Here is an 18,575-nt window from a genome sequence, read left to right on the forward strand (position 1 = left end):
AAAGGCCACAAGAACTTCCTGTTTCTCAGTACGTCTGCAGGCAGGCCAGCGCTCCTCCCGCGTGATGCATTGCTCCTTTCTTCTCACAAGTTTCTGGAACAGGAACGCCTAGGGGAAGAGTTTGATATTTGCATATTAAAACTGCACATACTTCATGCTTCAAAGGAAAGATGTAGTCAACACTCAATGGAAAAAAAAAATTTTTCCCCCCAAGTTTGCTTTCTCAGTCCTTTTTATAGTAAAAGGAATCAAGAGAAACCACCCAGTCAGCACATTTTACTCCAGTTGTTGGTACTGCAGGAAAATGCTCATCTCCCCTAAAAAAGGCAGTTTTACCAGTTGCCGAAACACTATCACATTAGCTTTGAGGATGCGCAGCCTTCTAGAAATCCAGCTGTGAAATGTGGTGTTAAGTAACTGAGACTCAGGCCTGCTTGGTTTGACTCTTACCACGTCCATGGGATTTTCAAGGCAAGAGTACTGGAGTGGGTTGCCGTTTCCTTCTCCAGGGAATCTTCCCATCCCAGGGATTGAACCCAGGTCTCCCGCATTGTAGACAAACTCTTTACCGCCTGAGCTACCAGGGAAGTCCTCAGTAAAACTGATAGGAGCTTTCCCATGAAACTTAAAATTTTTGTTTTTAAAAGACCAGTCCCTGAAACTAATCACTGGTTTTCATTTAAGAACTAACCAGTTGCCGCTCTTTACATTTCATAAGCAGGTTATCAGCAGCCTCTCCTTTGTCTGGACACGTACTTTGTTCTGAAAGGAACATTCTTCATTCGTCATTTGCTGCCATCTAGTTGAGATTTTTCTGTGTGACCTATTTTCCCTTCCAGGATTACTAACACCATGGTGGTGCCAGGACAAAGCTGACTTCATCCTCCAGGCGCCCTGCCAGGGCAGCACTGGGCACTGCCCTGAGCACTGCCTGGCCGGAACCACACACCTTGTAACCTCATTTCACGGACTGTAAGCTCTTAGAACAGATTTCTGTCATGTAGCTTGGCTCCTCCCTAACACAGACGAGGAGGCAGAGTAGCGCAGCTGCGGCAGCAGCAGGCTTTGAGCTTGAGTCTAGAGGAAATGATTTGGTGTCTTGGCTTCCAGGTTCTGTTCATGGTGACAGTACCCTTACCTGGTTGCTAAGTACTACAGGACAGATTTTCTCTTCATTGCACCTTGGACCTGTTCTTTCATTTTCCTTTTAACTGCTGTCAGCCTAGACTGGTGTTCAGAATTCACTCCAATAAAAAAAAAAAATTTCACCCCAGTAACCTGCCACTTCTATCTCAGTCTCCTCTAACTCCATGGTTCTCAACCTTGGCTGCGTATTAGAAATGCCTGAAGAGTTTTTAAAATATGATGCCGGGGCCAAACCCCAAGCCAGCTGAGTCAGAATCTTAGGGAGCAGATCCAGGCAGCTGCACCGGAAGCCTCCCCAGCTGATTGCAGGGCCGGGGGGTGTCTAGCAGTGCTGCCCCGGTCCCGTCCACGAGCTGAGCTTTTCCTGGGACTCCCTCTGCTCAGAGACCTTGGTGTCTCTCTCAAGCGAGACGTAGTTTAGGACTAAAAGCAAAAGGCTTACCCTCCTCTTAGGCCGGTGATTTGATTTTCGTAGTTTGTAGGCAGGCCCAGCCTCCCCTGGGAATGCACTAGAAGGGCACCCTCGGGCCCCACGGCTGCCGAGTCATAAACCTCAGGGGAGAGGCCCAGTGGGCACCCAGTGACTTGGGCAGCCGAGAGCTTGAGACCCTGAGGGAAGCCAGCAGTTGTCAGGGTACACCCCGGCTCCTCCCCTCTCACTCAGCGTTGGACCCAGCAGAGAACATGCGGCAGAGCGAGCACAGGTTGAGGTGTCCTGTTCACTCTGCTGCTATAATTGCTACAGCTTCCTACTCCCCCACCCCCATCATTTAAACCTTTGATCACTTTTTTTTTTTCAACCTGTTCTTAGAAACTGATGCTTTAACGTTTGATTTCTCCCAAGAGCTCTAAATAGGTTTTCTCTCTGGTTAGTTCCCAGAAATGAATGCTATGATAATGAGACGGTTCAGTTCACCAGGAGACGTGGACAGAGCGCGACAGTACGTATTACAGGTGAGACGATTTCAAAAGGAAGAGCAGCAACAGTAGGTATGGTGCAGTGGAAGGGTTCTTTGGTGACCAAATGTAACAAATTTTAGACATAAGACCAAGTTTGGTCAGGAAGTGTTCTGTTTTCCTCCAAGAGTTTTATTGTGTCTGGCCTATGTTTAGGTCTTTAATCCATTCTGAGTTTATTTTTGTGTGTGGTGTTAGGGAGTGTCCTTCCTAATTTCATCTTACATGAGGCTGTCCAGTTTTCCCAGCACTGTTTACTGAAGAGACTGAAAATCACTGTATAGTCTTATCTTACCTCTTTTGTCAGATGAGGTGACCATAGGTGCATGGGCTTTCCATCCTCTGCACTGACCTGCATTTGCTTTTGTGCCAGTATCATACTGTCTTGATTACTATAGCTGTAGAGTAGGTACAGTCTGAAGTCAGGGAGCCTGATTCCTCCAGCTTTATTTTCCTTAAGATAGTTTTGGTTATTCAGGGTCTTTTGTGTTTCCATACAAATTGTAAAATTTTTTGTTCCAATTTTATGAAAAACACCATTGTTGGTAATTTGATAGGGATTGCACTGAATCTGTAGCTTGCCTCGGGTAACAAAAGTCCTTTTGACAATACTCTTTCGAGAACATGGTCTCTCCCTCTGTTCATGTTGTCTTTCATTAGTATCTTCGTTTCCTGCATACAGTTCTTTTGCCTTCTTATGTAGATTTATTCCTAGGCATTTTATCCTTTTTGTTCCACTGGTAAATGGGACCGTTTCCTTAATTTCTCTTTCTGATCTTTCATTGTTAGTGTATAGGAATGCAAGAGATTTCTGTGTATTTTGTCGTGCAACTTTACTACACTTCACTGATTAGCAATTTTTCTGGTGGCATATTGAGGATTTTCTATGTATAGTATCATCAAAAAAGCAAGAGAATTCCATAAAAACATCTACTTCTGCTTTATTGACTATGCCAAAGCCTTTGACTGTGTGGATCACAACAAACAGTGGAAAATTCTTAAGAGATGGGAATACCAGGCCACTTGACCTGTCTCCTAAGAAACCTGTATGCAGGTCAAGAAGCAAAAGTTAGAACCAGACATGGAAAAACAGACTGGTTCCAAATAGGGGAAGGAGTACGTCAAGGCTGTATGTTGTCACCCTGCTCATTTAACTTATATGTAGAGTACATCATGAGAAATGCTGGGCTGGAAGAAGCACAAGCTGGAGTCAAGATTGCCAGGAGAAATGACAATAACCTCAGATATGCAGATGACACCACCCTTATGGCAGAAAGTGAAGAACTAAGGAGCCTCTTGATGAAATAGGAGAGCGAAAAAGTTGGCTTAAAACTCAACATTCAGAAAACTAAGATCATGGCATCTGGTCCCATCACTTCCTGGCAAATAGATGGGGAAACAATGGAAACAGTGACAGACTATTTTTGGGGGCTCCAAAATCACTGCAGATGGTGACTAGCCATGAAATTAAGATGCTTTCCCCTTGAAAGAAAAGTTATGACCAACCTAGACAGCATATTAAAAAGCAGAGACATTACTTTACCAACAAAGGTCTATCTAGTCAAAGCTATGGTTTTTCCAGTAGTCATGTATGAATATGAGAGTTGGACTATAAAGAAAGCTGAGCGCTGAACAATTGATGCTTTCGAACTGTGGTGTTAGAGAAGCCTCTTGAGAGTGCCTTGCACAACAAGGACATCCAACCAGTCCATCCTAAAAGAAATCAGTCCTGAATATTTACTGGAAGGACTGATGCTGAAGCTGAAACCAATACTTTGGCCACCTGATGCGAAGAACTGACTCATTTGAAAAGACGCTGATGCTGGGAAGGACTGAAGGCAAGAGAAGGGGACAACAGAGGATGAGATGGTTAGATGGGATCACCAACGCAATGGAAACGAGTTTGAATAAACTTCACAAGTTGGTGATGGACAGGGAAGCCTGCTGCAGTCCATGGGGCCACAAAAAGTTGGACAAGACGGACTGAATGAACTGAACTGACTGATGTATATCATCTACAGACAATGACGGTTTTACTTTTCTATGCGAGGCAATCACTGTTGAGTAATAGCAGTGAGTGGACATCCTTGTCCTGTTCCTGATCTTGGCAGAAATGCTTTGTCTTTCACCAAGGAGAATGTTGTTTGCTGGTGGCTTATCATAGGTGGCCTTTATGTTGAGGTAGGTTCCCTCAATGCCCACTTTCCGTAGTTTTTGTCTATCAATTTTTGTCAAAAGCTTTTTCTGCATCTATTAGAGATGATCATATGGTTTTCATTCTTCAGTTTGTTAATATGGTATGTCACACTGATTGAATTGCATATACTGAAGAATCCTTGCATCCCTGGGATAAATCTCACTTGGTCATGATGTATAAACCTGTTAATGGGTTGTCAAATTCAGTTTGGTAGTATCTTGTTGAGGATTTTTGTGTCTAAAATGTGTCATATTTTGAAACACGTGGTAAAGAAAATCTGAGTCCTTTCAATCATGATGCTACAGATACCTGGTTCTGAATGACAGGGAACCATGCAGAAGAAAATAAAATCAACTATATGTCTTGATTCTGCCATAAACATTCTGCCATAATAGAAATAGTAAATATAGTTATTAGTGTTTAGCTTTTTGAAAGAACCAACATAAAAACATGATTACAAAATGGAATGCAAATCTCTATAGTGTAAAGACAGGAAAGAGAAGGAGCAGTGGTTTCCTCATCTCAGATGAGATGAAGTCAGAAGTTGATGCTACATGATGACAACAGTGATCAATAGAAGAACTGAAGACAAACAGTCTGGTCAAGCTGGGAGACAGTACGGCTGGGCTTAAACCCCTGTCTTAACAGAAAGGCAATAGATAATTAAAACCAACAGACAAAACTGGTGCCTTTGGAAGAAGAAACTGTTGATTTTCATTGTAAGCTCTTCTGTATTATGAATGTATTATGTTAAGTTGCAGTTCGAATTTAACTGCATAAATTTTAATGTATGTATAACTTAAAAACTAATACTTAAATGAAAAATAGGGGGAAAATAGATGGCTACTTGGTATTAATGAGTTCACTGCTTGCCATGGTAATAGAATAAAAATGTGCTTCAGTCTGAGAAAGGGGGAGAGAGACAGAGAACATTAGAAGCAACGTCCAGCTCTTAATCAGATCTCAAGAGTATGTTTTAACTCATTGTAGCAGGAATTTAAAGAGCTGATCCCAGTGGCTGACATGCATCTGTTCTGTTGTGTTTTGTTCCACGTCCGGTAGAGTGACGGTGTGCAGCAGACAACCTACCTCGCCCAGCGGTACTGCCACAAAGCGGTGAGAGAGATCAGTAAACTTCGACCATCCCCAGAAAGAGACGCCCTCATACAGCTTTCAGAGATTGTGCTCTCAAGAGACAAATGACACCTCTTTCCGGTATTTCTGGCAGCTATTTTACCAGATTGTGCCTCAAGAATTCTGTGGAATATACTTTGCTTCATGTGCAGATAACCAAAAAAAACATTTAAAAAGATCATTTCCTTATTAATGGGACTTTTTTTATTGGCAAAGTTTTTCAGAAAACTTTTTAAATGTATTTAAACCATCTGAATCTGTCATTCTAGTCCTGTAAACTCTAATCGAGGTATCTTGATGGTTATATGTGGTATTGTTTACACAGTTATAGTAGCCACATGTAAAGCCATTACACAAATAAATAATCAATGTTAAAATTCATATGGTTTATCTTGTTTCACCACAGGAGTAAAGATCGTAAAACTGAAGTCTACATTTCAGTCCACATTAGTTAGATTTTAACAGTATCCAAAATTTCATATAGGAGAATGGTTTATTATAAAAGACTGTACATAAAATTTAGACAACAGGTTATATACAAAATTAAGAGAACAGTCCACTTGAAAAAAATGAAGAAGGTAGCTGATCACCAGTGATACTGAAATCATGTTTAAGATTAACAAAGGCAAAATGCGTATGCAACAGTCACATCGATTTGGTAGCAATAATGGCCTTTAATTTTCAGAAATAAACATCTTGCACTAGTCTTACCATTTACTATACTGTTGTAAGTCTGAAACGCCCAGTAGTACGTAACTAGAAATCCAAACAAATCATTGAAACACAGAAACCCACGATTGAGTGCTCTACTTCAATGTCCTAGGCAACAGAGAATTATACAAGATGAGAAAACACCCCTCGAACCCTCCCTTAAGGGGAGACACACAAAGTGCACATGTTGCATTTCAACTATGTCAAAAGACAGCACAGATCTGTTGGCCAGGTATATCCCTGTCCAATGATTAATACATGGCGCACCTTTTCCCCCCAATTACTTTATATTTAAAATCTTTTTATGTTGCAAGTGCCAGGTAATGGGTTAAACAGTGCCTATTCAAAAATCCACTGCATTCACTTCTACCAAAAAAAAAAATACGTAAAAGATAATTAGCATTTCCTATCATTGAATCAGTATGACAGTCCACTGGAAAACCAGAGGACCTGGAGCAGTCCTTAAGAATCTCACCTACAGCATGTGCACTTTGACACATTATCTTAGCTTTGAAAAAGCTACTTTAGAAAAGGAATTCAGTAGACTGACTTGTAAAGAACCATCTCTGATTTTAAATTCTGCAAATATCAGCCACTGCTATTGGGATAGGTTGAGATAAGGCTAAATTTTTTTCCAAGTTAATATATTGAGAAAATAGAACCATAATTCTGCAATAAATCAGTATCTTTTATTTATCATTATTTTTAAAGCAAACCAGTGAAGGAAAGGACAAAAAACCTTTGGTTCACTTATGTATTTATGAATGGAAAAAATTTATAATGCAAATTCACTGATTTAAAAACTTAGGTACAAATTACAACATTACAGGTAACCCTTTGTTTTTGTTTCATGTGGAGAACTTAGACTCAGTTCATTTCAAGAGACCTAAGTACGAGTACTCCAAGTATTACACAAATTGGAAGCATCTTGGATTTTTTTAAAGTGTATTTTAATACATAAATTTGTATGCATGCTTTAAACAAACAGTATATTTCAAGAATGAGAGAGTCTAAACAAAAAGAATGACCAGCACCAGCATTTAAGTTTTCTGATTTTTAGTATTAGTCTGACAGAGCGTTAGTAACCATGCTGCACTGAGACATGTGATGGCACGATCTGAATCACGATTTATTAAATAGACCCCACACCCCCAGAATATTTAGGCTGGTCAGCAAGTTAACAATGCGTAAGTATGTAAGCATAATCCGTGACAGGCAGCCTCGTGTAGAATGCTGCTCAGCAATCCACAAACTGCCTCAGAGATTTATGCTTATAAGTAGACATTCAATTATACCAATAAAACAGCATGTTCTGAAAATATGGGCACATTTTAAAACATTTTAAGACAATTCTGTTAACCATAATAGTCCCACAGTATGACTGAGTGATAATAAGAATCTACTTTAAAAGCAAAAATTTAATCAGTATAGTGCATGATTGATTCCACATAGTTTCCTGGGAACAGACCAGTCACTCGATTGCAGACTCCTTCATACCAGCCATCGTCGTTTTTCTTTATTACATAGATGATTGCACCCTCCATAAATGACAGCTCATCATCCTTGTCTTTTGTATAATCATATATTGCCACAACTGTGGAGAAGAATTGGAAGATCGTGTGAGTGCATTATATCCGACGTTTAATTGAATTTTTAAATGTAATGCCAACGAATAGTATAGCAAACCCAACCTTTTTATGAACACTCTTAATTCTTAAATCTCTATATCCAGGTAGGTCAAGTAGCCAACTGTGTGCCTAAATTACTAGCTTGACCTTCAGGCCAAACCAACAAATAACTTGAAAAGTCAAGAGTTTCTACCAACCTATTTAGGAAAGGTCTCTGAATTTTAGGATTTATTACATGTTTCAATTCATTTGTTCAAATATCTACTAAGTGCCAACCATATGCAAAGCACCATTATCAAAGTAACTATTGAGTAAGGCTGCAGAGCCAACCAGTAAACCAGGTAACAACCCGAGCTAATTTTTATATAAATATATATATAGTGAAGTAAATCTCATCCTACTCATCCCAGAAAAATACTCATATGTTCATATAATTTATGGGGCTATACCTATATATATATATTTATATACCTTAGAGGTCAGCAAGAATTTTTCTTTATTTTTAAAGGAGAAATAGATAAGTAAAGACTCACATAAGATTTAAGAGAACATTTTTACTATTTATTGAGTTATCTATGATCATGCTGAGTACAAAATATCCATTTCCTTTGCAAATGGTTTTGTGCAAAGGAAAGGCATCAAAAAATCACTAGCTTTCCAAACCACTGGTTTCTTATTTTAAGTATTCCTTCTTTCTGGCTTTATAACATGATCATTCTAGAATATGCAATTTTCCAATATATGTCAAAGAGTATGTCATACAAAATTTTTTTTATTACCTCATGTAATCTTTTTCTTAAAAGAGGATTTTTAAGACATTTAAGATATTCTGGAACTCATTTTTTCCTTAAGAAAGGTAGCTATGCTCCATAATTATTCTGAATCAATCAATTACAATAAGGAAGAGACCCGAAGTACTGATCCACAGCATCATTTGATAAGAGTGAAACAGGCAATCTTTTTTTTCCCCCTTTACAAAACAGTATATGAAGTAAACTCAACAAGTACATTTTCCTCCATTTTAATCCTGCAGTGAAATCACCATGTTGTAATCACAGGCTCACTTAACATGCCCAGTTTCAAAACACCAAAACATACAGAATAAATAACATTAATTATCCTGGTATTTTTGGCTAAATAACCACCCAAGAAAACCAAATGACTGCTAGAGACAAACATTTTCTTTTGTATTCTGTCACATTTTTAGTGGTACAGATGAGTTTTAAACTGATCATGACAATGCCTGATATCCTCAAAGTCATTCAGCAAAATTAAAATTTCCTCATGTTCTTAGTTCCACTTATACTAAGAGCTGATAAAAACACTGCACCCAGCTAATTGTTTCTATTTGCCAAATCCCCTCTGTAAATGAAACTTAGTCACCCTCACCTCCCCTTCCCCAATGCATATATTCTCATATAACAGTTCTCATTGCCGAGTATTTAACCATTAACAATGCATGTCCATCCTAGTTTGTAGGATCCTAGTCCACATAAAGTTCTGAACTCTCCCTTCTCTATATCCTCACTGTAGGGTTCTGTGGGACTAGAAATCTAATATTCTTATCTGTCATTCTGTCATGAATGCATGCGTGCTAAGTCACTTCAGTTGTGTCCAACTCTCTGTGACCCTATGGACGCTTTGCAGCCTGCCAGGCTCCTCTGTCCATGGCATTTCCCAGGCAAGAATACTGGAGTGGGTTGCCATGCCGCCTCCAGACCCAGGGATCAAACATGTGTCCCCTGCACTGCAGGCAGACGTGAGGCACCAGGGCAACCCCTACATCTGTCTACATGATAAAAATTTGAAGATAGCTAGCTAGTCCCTCTGAAATCTTCTTTTTCCTCAACTTAGAAACAATGCTTTTAACTTGTTATAGATACACTGTCTTAAATACTTCAGCCTCCTGAATATCGTCCTCAAAAGTAAACATACTACTAGTCTAATATAAGTGACTGAATCTGGCTTCTGCAATAGTCATGTCATACTGTTGGATTAACATATTCAACTGAAATCCTATTAAACCTGGTTTTAATCATCTTGTGACTTATAAAGGTGACTATTAAAGGCTTTAAATATAACCCTACTAAATATCAACTTTCTGATTAAGACCAGGAGTCCATAAACAATGGCCCATGACCAAATTCAAACCAAACCCTTTTGGTCAATAAATTTTACTGGGGCACAGCCACATCCTCACTTGTGTTTTGTCTACGACTGCTTGTTTTGTTTTTCCCCCTTTGGTTGTGCTGCATGGCTTTTGGGGTCTCAGTTCCCCAACCAGGGATTGAACCCAGGCCCTCAGCCTGGAAGCGTGAAGTCCTAACCACTGGACCACCCGGGGATTCTCAACGACTGCTTTTGTGCTACAACAGTGGGGTTGAGTAGTTGTGACATGTCTGAATGACCAGCAAAGTTTAAGATATTTCATTTTGCCAATATATACAAATACCGAAGAATTATGTTGTACACCTGAAACTAATATGTCAATATACCTTGATTACTTAAAAAGTTTATTATTTGGTCTTTTCCAAAAAATGTGGTGACTTCTGGTTTAAGGCTCATTATTTCATTCAACTTGTAAAGAGATTTCTTTAATCCTGCTCTATTACCAAATATATTAACCATTATATCATTCCAAATCTGTTAGGTAAATATAACTTGTCCCATTTTCATAGTTATTTAAATTTGCTTTTCCATACCAGAAAATATGTGTCAAAACACAATTCAAGACTGCTCACGTTTATCATTCTCATAATAACCACAGCATATGTCTATTTGAAGGTACATGAGAATCTAAATATGAAGTAGAACATTCAAGACTTCCTCAGTAATATGTAGAATATTTACTGTTTTACAATAGAAAACAGCCTATTTACTTCAACCATATATTTAAAACTTGGGTAGGAAAGAATGCTACAGGTATTTGCTTAAGGTCAGTTAATCCAATGAAGCCAACAGAAGGGAGTCCATTTCAAAGGCAATCAAATGTAATCAACTACATAGCAGGTATTTTTCAGAACTCTACAAAGACATTTTATTAGCATAGAAGTAGATGACAAAAAACAAATAGACTCGCAAAAAGCAGTTTCCTGCCCACCCACTACTACTTAGTAATTACAGTGAGTGTCAGATACTGCAGGTGAATTTGGACATTAGAGTTATACATAATTTCCACATTCTGGTGATTATTTTCTCATTTACAAGATCACCTAGCTGAAAACCTTAATTGAGTCTTTTTCTCATGTATCTCCCAATATATTTTTAAATATTTAGATATGAAAGTTCTCTATTTTTATTGTAACAGCTTAGAAATTTGGTTTTAAATCTTTACTAATTACATGAACTTAGTAGTAAATCATTCTTTGTGCCTATCTGTTTATCATCTTAAAAATCGCAGTCAAGTTGGAAATTTGTCATTTGAAAAATCACAATTAACAGACTATATTCTCAATTAAAAAAATTAAAAATGTCTCTCCAGATGAAGGGATAAAGATGTGGTATATGTATTTAATATATGCAGTGGAATATTACTCAGCCATAGTAAACACTAAAATGCCATTTGCAGCAACATGGATGGACCCAGAGATTATTTAACTTACTTACTACTTACTTACTAAGGGAAGTAGTCAGAGAAAGACAACTACTTTGTGATATCACTTATATGTAAAATAAAAAAAATGATACAAAATGGATTTTAAAGAGAAACAGAAATAGACACACAAACATAGAAAAACTTACAGTTAACAAAGGGGAAGAGGGAAGGGTAGGGATAAACTCGGAGTTTAGGATTAGAAGATACAGTAGGGATAAACTCGGAGTTTAGGATTAGAAGATACAAACGACTATATATAATATAAACAGCAAGGACCTACTGTATAGCACAGGAAGCTATATTCAATATCCTGTAATAAACTATAATGGAAGAAATCTGAAAAAGAATTCAGATATATATATACACACATACACATAGGCATATAACTGAATCACTTTGCTGTACACTGGAAACACAACACTGTAAATCAACTATACTCCAATTAAAAAATAAATAGAAAATAAAGAATCCTTGCTTTATATTGGGAAACATTTAGGAACTAAATCATCTTGGCTGAATAAGGGTGTTCAAAACGTAGAGACATACTGGACTAGGTATTCTTTACAGCTCTAAAATACGATCATCGCTAGTTTCTTCCTGTTATAGCAATTCAGTGATGACTGTACCTGTACCTTACCTTTCTCAATATAATTCTTGGGGGCCCAAGCAGGATCCCCATCTGCATATGGGTCGTTATACTGAACTACTGCGGCCTCCTCATCTTCATAATCCACTGGCGGCGGAGGCGGCGGAGGTGGCGAGTCGTCAAACATCGGGATGTCGTCTGGTGGAGGTGGTGGTGGTGGAGTTGGACTATCAGCAACTAAAAAATTCAGATAATTAATTGAAATCAGAAATCAGACTAGATGGAAATTCCTAAGTTAACAGAATTTAAGGAAGCTCTATCTCATATACAGCATGCACTATAATAATACATGCAAGATTAGAAATAAAAGCTTGGTGTGTTAAAGCTTCTACTACTTTTAAGAATAATTTTGCAATAATAAAATGAGCTAAAAATTAAAGGTATTAGGAAGTACTACAAATTAATGAATGCAGAGGTTAGGAGACAATATGTCTTTTTTTTTCCTTTTAAATAAGACTACAGGAGTAAAGAAGTTCTTTTATTCCAAGGTTCAGGTCACAACAAATGTCACTCTTTAGTTAGCCTCTCTCCTTAAGTAAGCCTTATGTCATATCTGTCATTTGGACTATGGTAAACATTATGAATGTTAGTTTAATGGTTTGATAACCATTTATTGTGCACATTCATGTCCCCGATTTTGGCTTTTAGTTACCTTTAGTTTCAAATAAATCTCTAGTGGGTGGATATGTGTTGATTTTTATTTGTTTTATGCAAGGGGAAAAAAAAGCTGTGGTGTTAGGTATGACTCTGTGTGTGTAGGTTTTCTATTATTTAAATTTTAACAAGAGAAAATAAATTTAAAGGTAAATAATTCTAAGCTAGCAGAAAATCTCATTAAATATTTTTTAAATGTTTGCATTCATAACTTTAAAAAAAGATAATCAGCTTCTTAAATGTAGAAAGCAAGCTAAGATTTCTGTATTATTGCTTGTAAAACTAAGAATGGAATGAGGGAAAGACTAGATCCTAAAGATCCAATATCCTAAGAATACATCCTCAATAAAGATTTTAAAAATAGAGTACTGCAGGAAGATGTTTAAAAAAAAAAAACAAAAAACAGAAAAGAACTCAAATCATGCAAAACAATAAAAACGATTCATACCTCAAATTCTAGATGGCTATGGTATGTGTGATTTAAATAAAGGTGTAAACAGTGAAATGGAAAAAATGTCATGCTAGAATTGTTTCAATGAATTATTTTGATACCAGGTAACAAATGCTCCCAATATTAACGAATTCAGAGCTGAAGCACAACTAATTCTTAAATTTCTGATCCACAAATTTCTTTAAAAAAAAAAAGAAAATATTTTGATACAAAGAATTATATAGTCTCCAGTATCTGAGAGAATTCAGAATTCGGACATACTAATATTTCCAACATATTACCTCACCTGACAATATCTGGGGCTATTTATATGATCAAAGAAAATGGTCATCATCTATTCTAAGATATTGTTAAAGTTTTCAACACCCTATTTGCAGTAGTGAGCTGAGAAGATAACCAAAGAACCCAGATTTAAAACGTACGCACATAAGAGCCCTACTGACAACCACTTTAATTCTGTGATTTCTATTTTATCCTATTTGGGGTGAGGAAGAAGACTATTAGGAAATAAGTCCCGTGTGCTGATGCTCATTCAGACAGCTCTCACACAGGTGTGCAGTTTATTCTTCCTACAAATGATAGGATCCATCTTATTTCTGCCAATCCCTTCTCCATAAAGCCTGCTAGTATTATTGAGATGAGAAGAAAATACGTAAGAATCCATTCTGACAGTAAAGAGTCATAGCTCATATCCTTAATATGGCTTAATGAATAAATTATGTATGTTTGCCTGAATTCTTAAAGTGCATTTACTCTTGATTTATACACAACTTACTAGTCTATTTTTCATTCAACTGTCTTTATACCCAACTGCTGTTAATTTACATTGGCTTATCTTCAAATTGCATACACTGGGGCAAGAGTCTTGTCATCTAATTCTCTGTGCATAATACTCTGTCTAGCACCATGTATAATTAGTTCAAAAATGCTTTCTGATGTTAATCATAAACAGATGCAAACATACTGCTTTTTTAGATGCTCATGTCTTAAACTGAAACACATTTATTAATAGGTTAACTGCTCTGTGCATTCATTATCACCACTTTGTCACAGAAAGTGATTGTTAAAGAACATAAAAATTTGTAATTCATAAAACATTTAATATACTGATACCAATTTATCAACAATCTTCCTAACATGCTTTCAAAGAAAACAGATGCCAAATAAAGTGAGGCATTCTGTGGCACCAAGAGAATTACTGACTCAAGATCACAAGTTTGGGAGAAGAACTGAAATAGTACCATGGCCTCTAGAGCAAAGACCATACATGTACATTACACCGAATGTCTGTTTAAAAAAAGGATTACCAAATATCTAATCAATGAGCTTTGGACTCACTAAATGGATGTTTATTATGGCTATTTTAAAACATTTCCTAAAAATTCTTGGCTATTAGGCAGTTCAAAGGTGGAACTGGCTTTGTTTTTAAACTTTTACAAACAATTTTTAAATTCTTAGAGCACCAAGAACCAGCAATTTACCTTTATTCACTAATTTTTTAAAAAGAAGATTCGCTTATTTTTACATGTTTAAACACATAAAGAGTTTCCAACCAAATATAAATAATAAGGTTGGTTTAGGCTCAGAAATTTGAGCATCATGAAACTGTTTTATACAAAGTCTATTAAATCACACATTTCTTAAAGATGGGGACTTTGTCTTAGACTATGTAAATTCCTCCCAGAGCCTAGGATATAACACTGAATAAACAAATACTTGACTGGACGAAGGGAAGAAACGTGGAGAATAACACAACAAGGTCAGGAGAAGCTGCAGGATGGAATTTGCCACAATGTTTTCTCCTGGAAGATGGGCTGGTCATTTGAGTTACACATCTTGTTCAAACCTTTCTGAGATTTATCTGCATGGTGATGAAGCCAAATGAAGTGAATTACCATCTTCAGCATTTTTGGCATAATATAATTCAATAATAGCAGTATTTTCCATTTTGCCAAATAACATTCACTATGATCATGTAGTTAGGATTACGTATCTCCCAGAACGTCAAAGTAATCAGGTGGTAATTAAAAAAAAAAATTCTATCCTAATTCATATATTCAAAAGAATTTCCTAGTCAATCTGACCTTCCTTCAAAAAGACCTAAAAAATGTGACAAGTCTGCCTGTTCAGAAATCATCGTCATGGGCCAAAACATAAAGAGAGTTCTACACGGATCATCACTTAAATGGAGTGCACAGATGTCATTTACTTATTCTTGCAGATCCTTGTTTATCCTAATAACAAATCTTTATATAGGTTCAAATGTATAAAAATTTGAACAAATCTTTCAAAGGCTACAAAGTTTTCTTCAAAAATATTTTGTAACTAAAGGAGAAAATGCCAAAAAAAACACCCAAAACAAAGAAAATAAAACAAACCACCTGTCCTAATAAATTTAATCTCACAGTGTAACTGTGCATCTTGATGAGTTTGCTGGCAACAGAAAACTAATTCCCCTAAAAACTATTGAAAGCTAGTAGTTTCCACGCAATTTTAATTTGAGGCTTTGATTGTGTGTTCCTTAAGATCTGCAAAGATCTGACTTCATGTTTTAGGGCATGTGAATACATAGGAAATTGCAGTTGTGACATTCATCTGAGTCAGTAACCATGCACACAGAGGAAAACTGAAGATCGTGCTCTTCAGTTTCAATAACAGATCTGCACCTATTTTCAAGGTAAGATTAGCTTCTCAACAAAAGTAAGGAAAATGATGACTCATCAGCCATGCATGCTAGAAGGAAACAGCCTCTACTCTTGGACAGCTCAGGTTTTCCAAACTTACTGTTTTCCTGCACCCTGGCCACGAAGCCTGTGAGAGGTATCTGTGGAGTCAACTGAGGCATAGGGGGAGGGGGTGGAGCAACAGAAACTGGTGGTGACAACACAGAATGGGGGAAGTAAAACAGATAAAGGAAAGAAAAGGAAACAAACAAAAAGCAGAGGTCAGTTACAAGGACCACAAACATAAGTATGCAAAGAACAGTTTGTAAATGAAACAAAACAAAACAAGAAACAAAACAAAAACCTGCAGAACCTTCATTTCCCACAAACCTAAAGCTGAGCTGTGCTTAGCCAACTGTTAATTTTATTAAAAAACAAATATATTTATTTTAATCCTACTGTTACAGGGTTTGGGGAAGATTTAGATTTACCATAACCTTCACTTCTATGTAATAAAAATTTTGAATTCTAAGAAAAGACTTTAACAAAACAGGTAAGAATAAAATACCAATAAAGGTTTCTAGGATACTGTTAGTTTACCTTACCTCTCTAATCCTAACAGGTATGTCTAGCTTTAGGGTAATGCTGTAAATCAAAATTCACATAAACAAAACAAAAATGTTATGGAATAGCTGTTTATTCCATGTATAAATAAATGCATTAGTTATAGGTTTCCTTTAAAAACAGTTCTTATGTATCTATAGCATACATCTAAATTATATATAATATAATCTTATTATATATAACATGCATGTATGTTATAAGATTATATAATATATATTATATAATTACATGATAGTATAAAATCATATGATTTATTGTGTAAATTATATGATTTAATAATAAACACAAATTATAAGAATTATATATTATACAATTATATAACATTAATTGTATGATTGATTATATAATATAATCTTATATACAGTAATATAATCTCATTATGTAGCTAAATATTCTATATATCTATATCAGCTCTCTAAAAAAAAATCCTTAAAAAAGGTTACTATTATTTTTTAAGTTGACAATCTTAAATACATCACTCTTAAATTTACTAGGGAATAAGAGTGCTTCATATACCATGTTAATTGTTCACTGAATTTCAAGGGATATTTCAAGGGACCTTCTTCCTTTTATATCACAAAATTCTGTTTACTGGTAGTCACCAAGAAATGACACTAAATTGACAGGGAAAATTTATCAGCTCCCAAAGATCATTTAATTGAAAGATTGTTTCCATTAATCCAATCTAAAAATTGTTTGGTAGGCATAAAAATCCGAAAGAGGTTCAGTGTATAAATAAACAACAAAGCAATGTATGTATTCATTTTCACTGTATGGCTAAAAACAACATTGAATTCACTATGAAATTAGTCCTGGTTCATTCTGATACTCTGTATACAGAAGTATATACATGTGTGTATATACTTGTATATACATGTGTGTATATAATGTTCCAGTATATACACATTTATATATGATAGTTTTAATAAAAGATTATATACCTTTTCAATGTAAAAAAATTTTTTAAAAAAAACTTCCACAAACCTAAAAATTTAAAAAACAACCCTTAGTAACTAGCCATTCTGGTTAGTACATAAAGAAAAGAAAGGTTATGCTGCAACAATACTAATCATATGCACAGAATATGCACATCAAAACACTAAAAACACTTACATGCTACCACTACAACACCAACAGTAACTCAGGTTGAGGGATAATTGATTTGACAACAGATAATATGTTTAAAATGTGAGGCAAATTTGCTTTACAATATCCAAAAATACGGACAGTCAGTAATGACAGTGTCTTCTTTGAGGATAAGCAACCAACCCAAGTGGTGTTAAAACAGAACTACACAAACATGTATCAGGTCAAAAGTCACCAGAAGCCCTATTTGTGGAGTAAACTAAGTAAATGTCTAAGTGCAGAAAAGAAAACACAAAGATGAGATCTAAAAATGCAGCATAATATAAAAAAAAAAAAATTAAAGGTTCATGAAACTAGTGAGACTAATGATCAGGTTAACTGCGGGATTCTCAGCCACCAGCTACTTTTCTTTACCAAAAGGAGAATAGGGGAAATGTGAGGTAAAATTCAAACAGGTAAAGTTTCTCAGGAGCTTGGATGAAAATTTCAGTCTGGAAAAGGGTTCTATAATATAAATTTTGGGATTACTTGTGAATTATGGTATTTCTGCTAAAGTGATTTTTAATTCTTAGAAGGCTTTTTGCTTATAACCACAATTAAGTCTTTAAAATTTAACCAAAAAAAAAAAAGAGAGAATTTAGTTCTATTTTAAAACACTTGTTGAAAACATGCATCATAAATAAAAAGAATTTAAAGCCCAACTTCCTATGTAAATATGGAGTATTCAGCATTTTTTAGGTAACGTAAAATAACATGCAGCTCCAGAAAGTAGCCAGAAAAACCACATGAGAAAGTATGTTTCAGTCTGTGTCTGGTGATCACTGTTTCAAGCCAATAACAAATACTGAACAACTGGCTCATTTCAGATTTCTCCTGGTTGGATTGAGCATCCTGATACGGAAAGTGAAATTAATGACTACTCACTCTAAGCAACTAGAACTTTTTCACATTTTATGTCAAAGTTATTTTCTAATCTTAACAGCCTTTAAACACTAATTGCAGTTAGTGTTGAGATGTGCAATCTGAAGTGAACAGAAAGGATCTGTCAAAAGAAAGTCCTCCCCACTGTTATAATTATTAGAG

The 18,575-nt window shown here is 36.0% G+C and overlaps 2 protein-coding genes across 14 annotated transcripts in view; one reads left to right on the forward strand and one right to left on the reverse strand.

Annotated features, from left to right (window-relative positions):
* Positions 1 to 5,618, forward strand: part of PDSS1 (decaprenyl diphosphate synthase subunit 1) — a 38,996-nt gene extending 33,378 nt beyond the window's left edge. For both annotated transcript variants that reach the window (XM_040248467.1, XM_040248468.1), the window contains 2 exons: positions 2,020 to 2,100; positions 5,363 to 5,618. In XM_040248467.1, coding sequence (XP_040104401.1) covers positions 2,020 to 2,100; positions 5,363 to 5,503 — 222 coding nt within the window. In that variant the 3' untranslated portion in view covers positions 5,504 to 5,618. The remainder of the gene's footprint in view (positions 1 to 2,019; positions 2,101 to 5,362) is intronic.
* Positions 4,697 to 18,575, reverse strand: part of ABI1 (abl interactor 1) — an 86,086-nt gene continuing 72,207 nt past the window's right edge. For 5 of the 12 annotated variants that reach the window (XM_040248460.1, XM_040248458.1, XM_040248459.1 and 2 more), the window contains 2 exons: positions 12,006 to 12,191; positions 5,904 to 7,739 (listed from right to left, as the gene is read on the reverse strand). In XM_040248460.1, the coding sequence (XP_040104394.1) occupies positions 7,564 to 7,739; positions 12,006 to 12,191 (362 nt within the window). In that variant the 3' untranslated portion in view covers positions 5,904 to 7,563. Of the gene's footprint in view, positions 7,740 to 12,005; positions 12,192 to 15,903; positions 15,991 to 18,575 lie in introns of all 12 variants that reach the window. The other 7 variants (XM_040248453.1, XM_040248451.1, XM_040248461.1 and 4 more) reach the window with 4 other exon arrangements.

Source organism: Oryx dammah, unplaced genomic scaffold (genome assembly GCF_014754425.2).
Source record: "Oryx dammah isolate SB20612 unplaced genomic scaffold, SCBI_Odam_1.1 HiC_scaffold_10, whole genome shotgun sequence".
Classification (NCBI taxonomy): Eukaryota; Metazoa; Chordata; class Mammalia; order Artiodactyla; family Bovidae; genus Oryx; species Oryx dammah.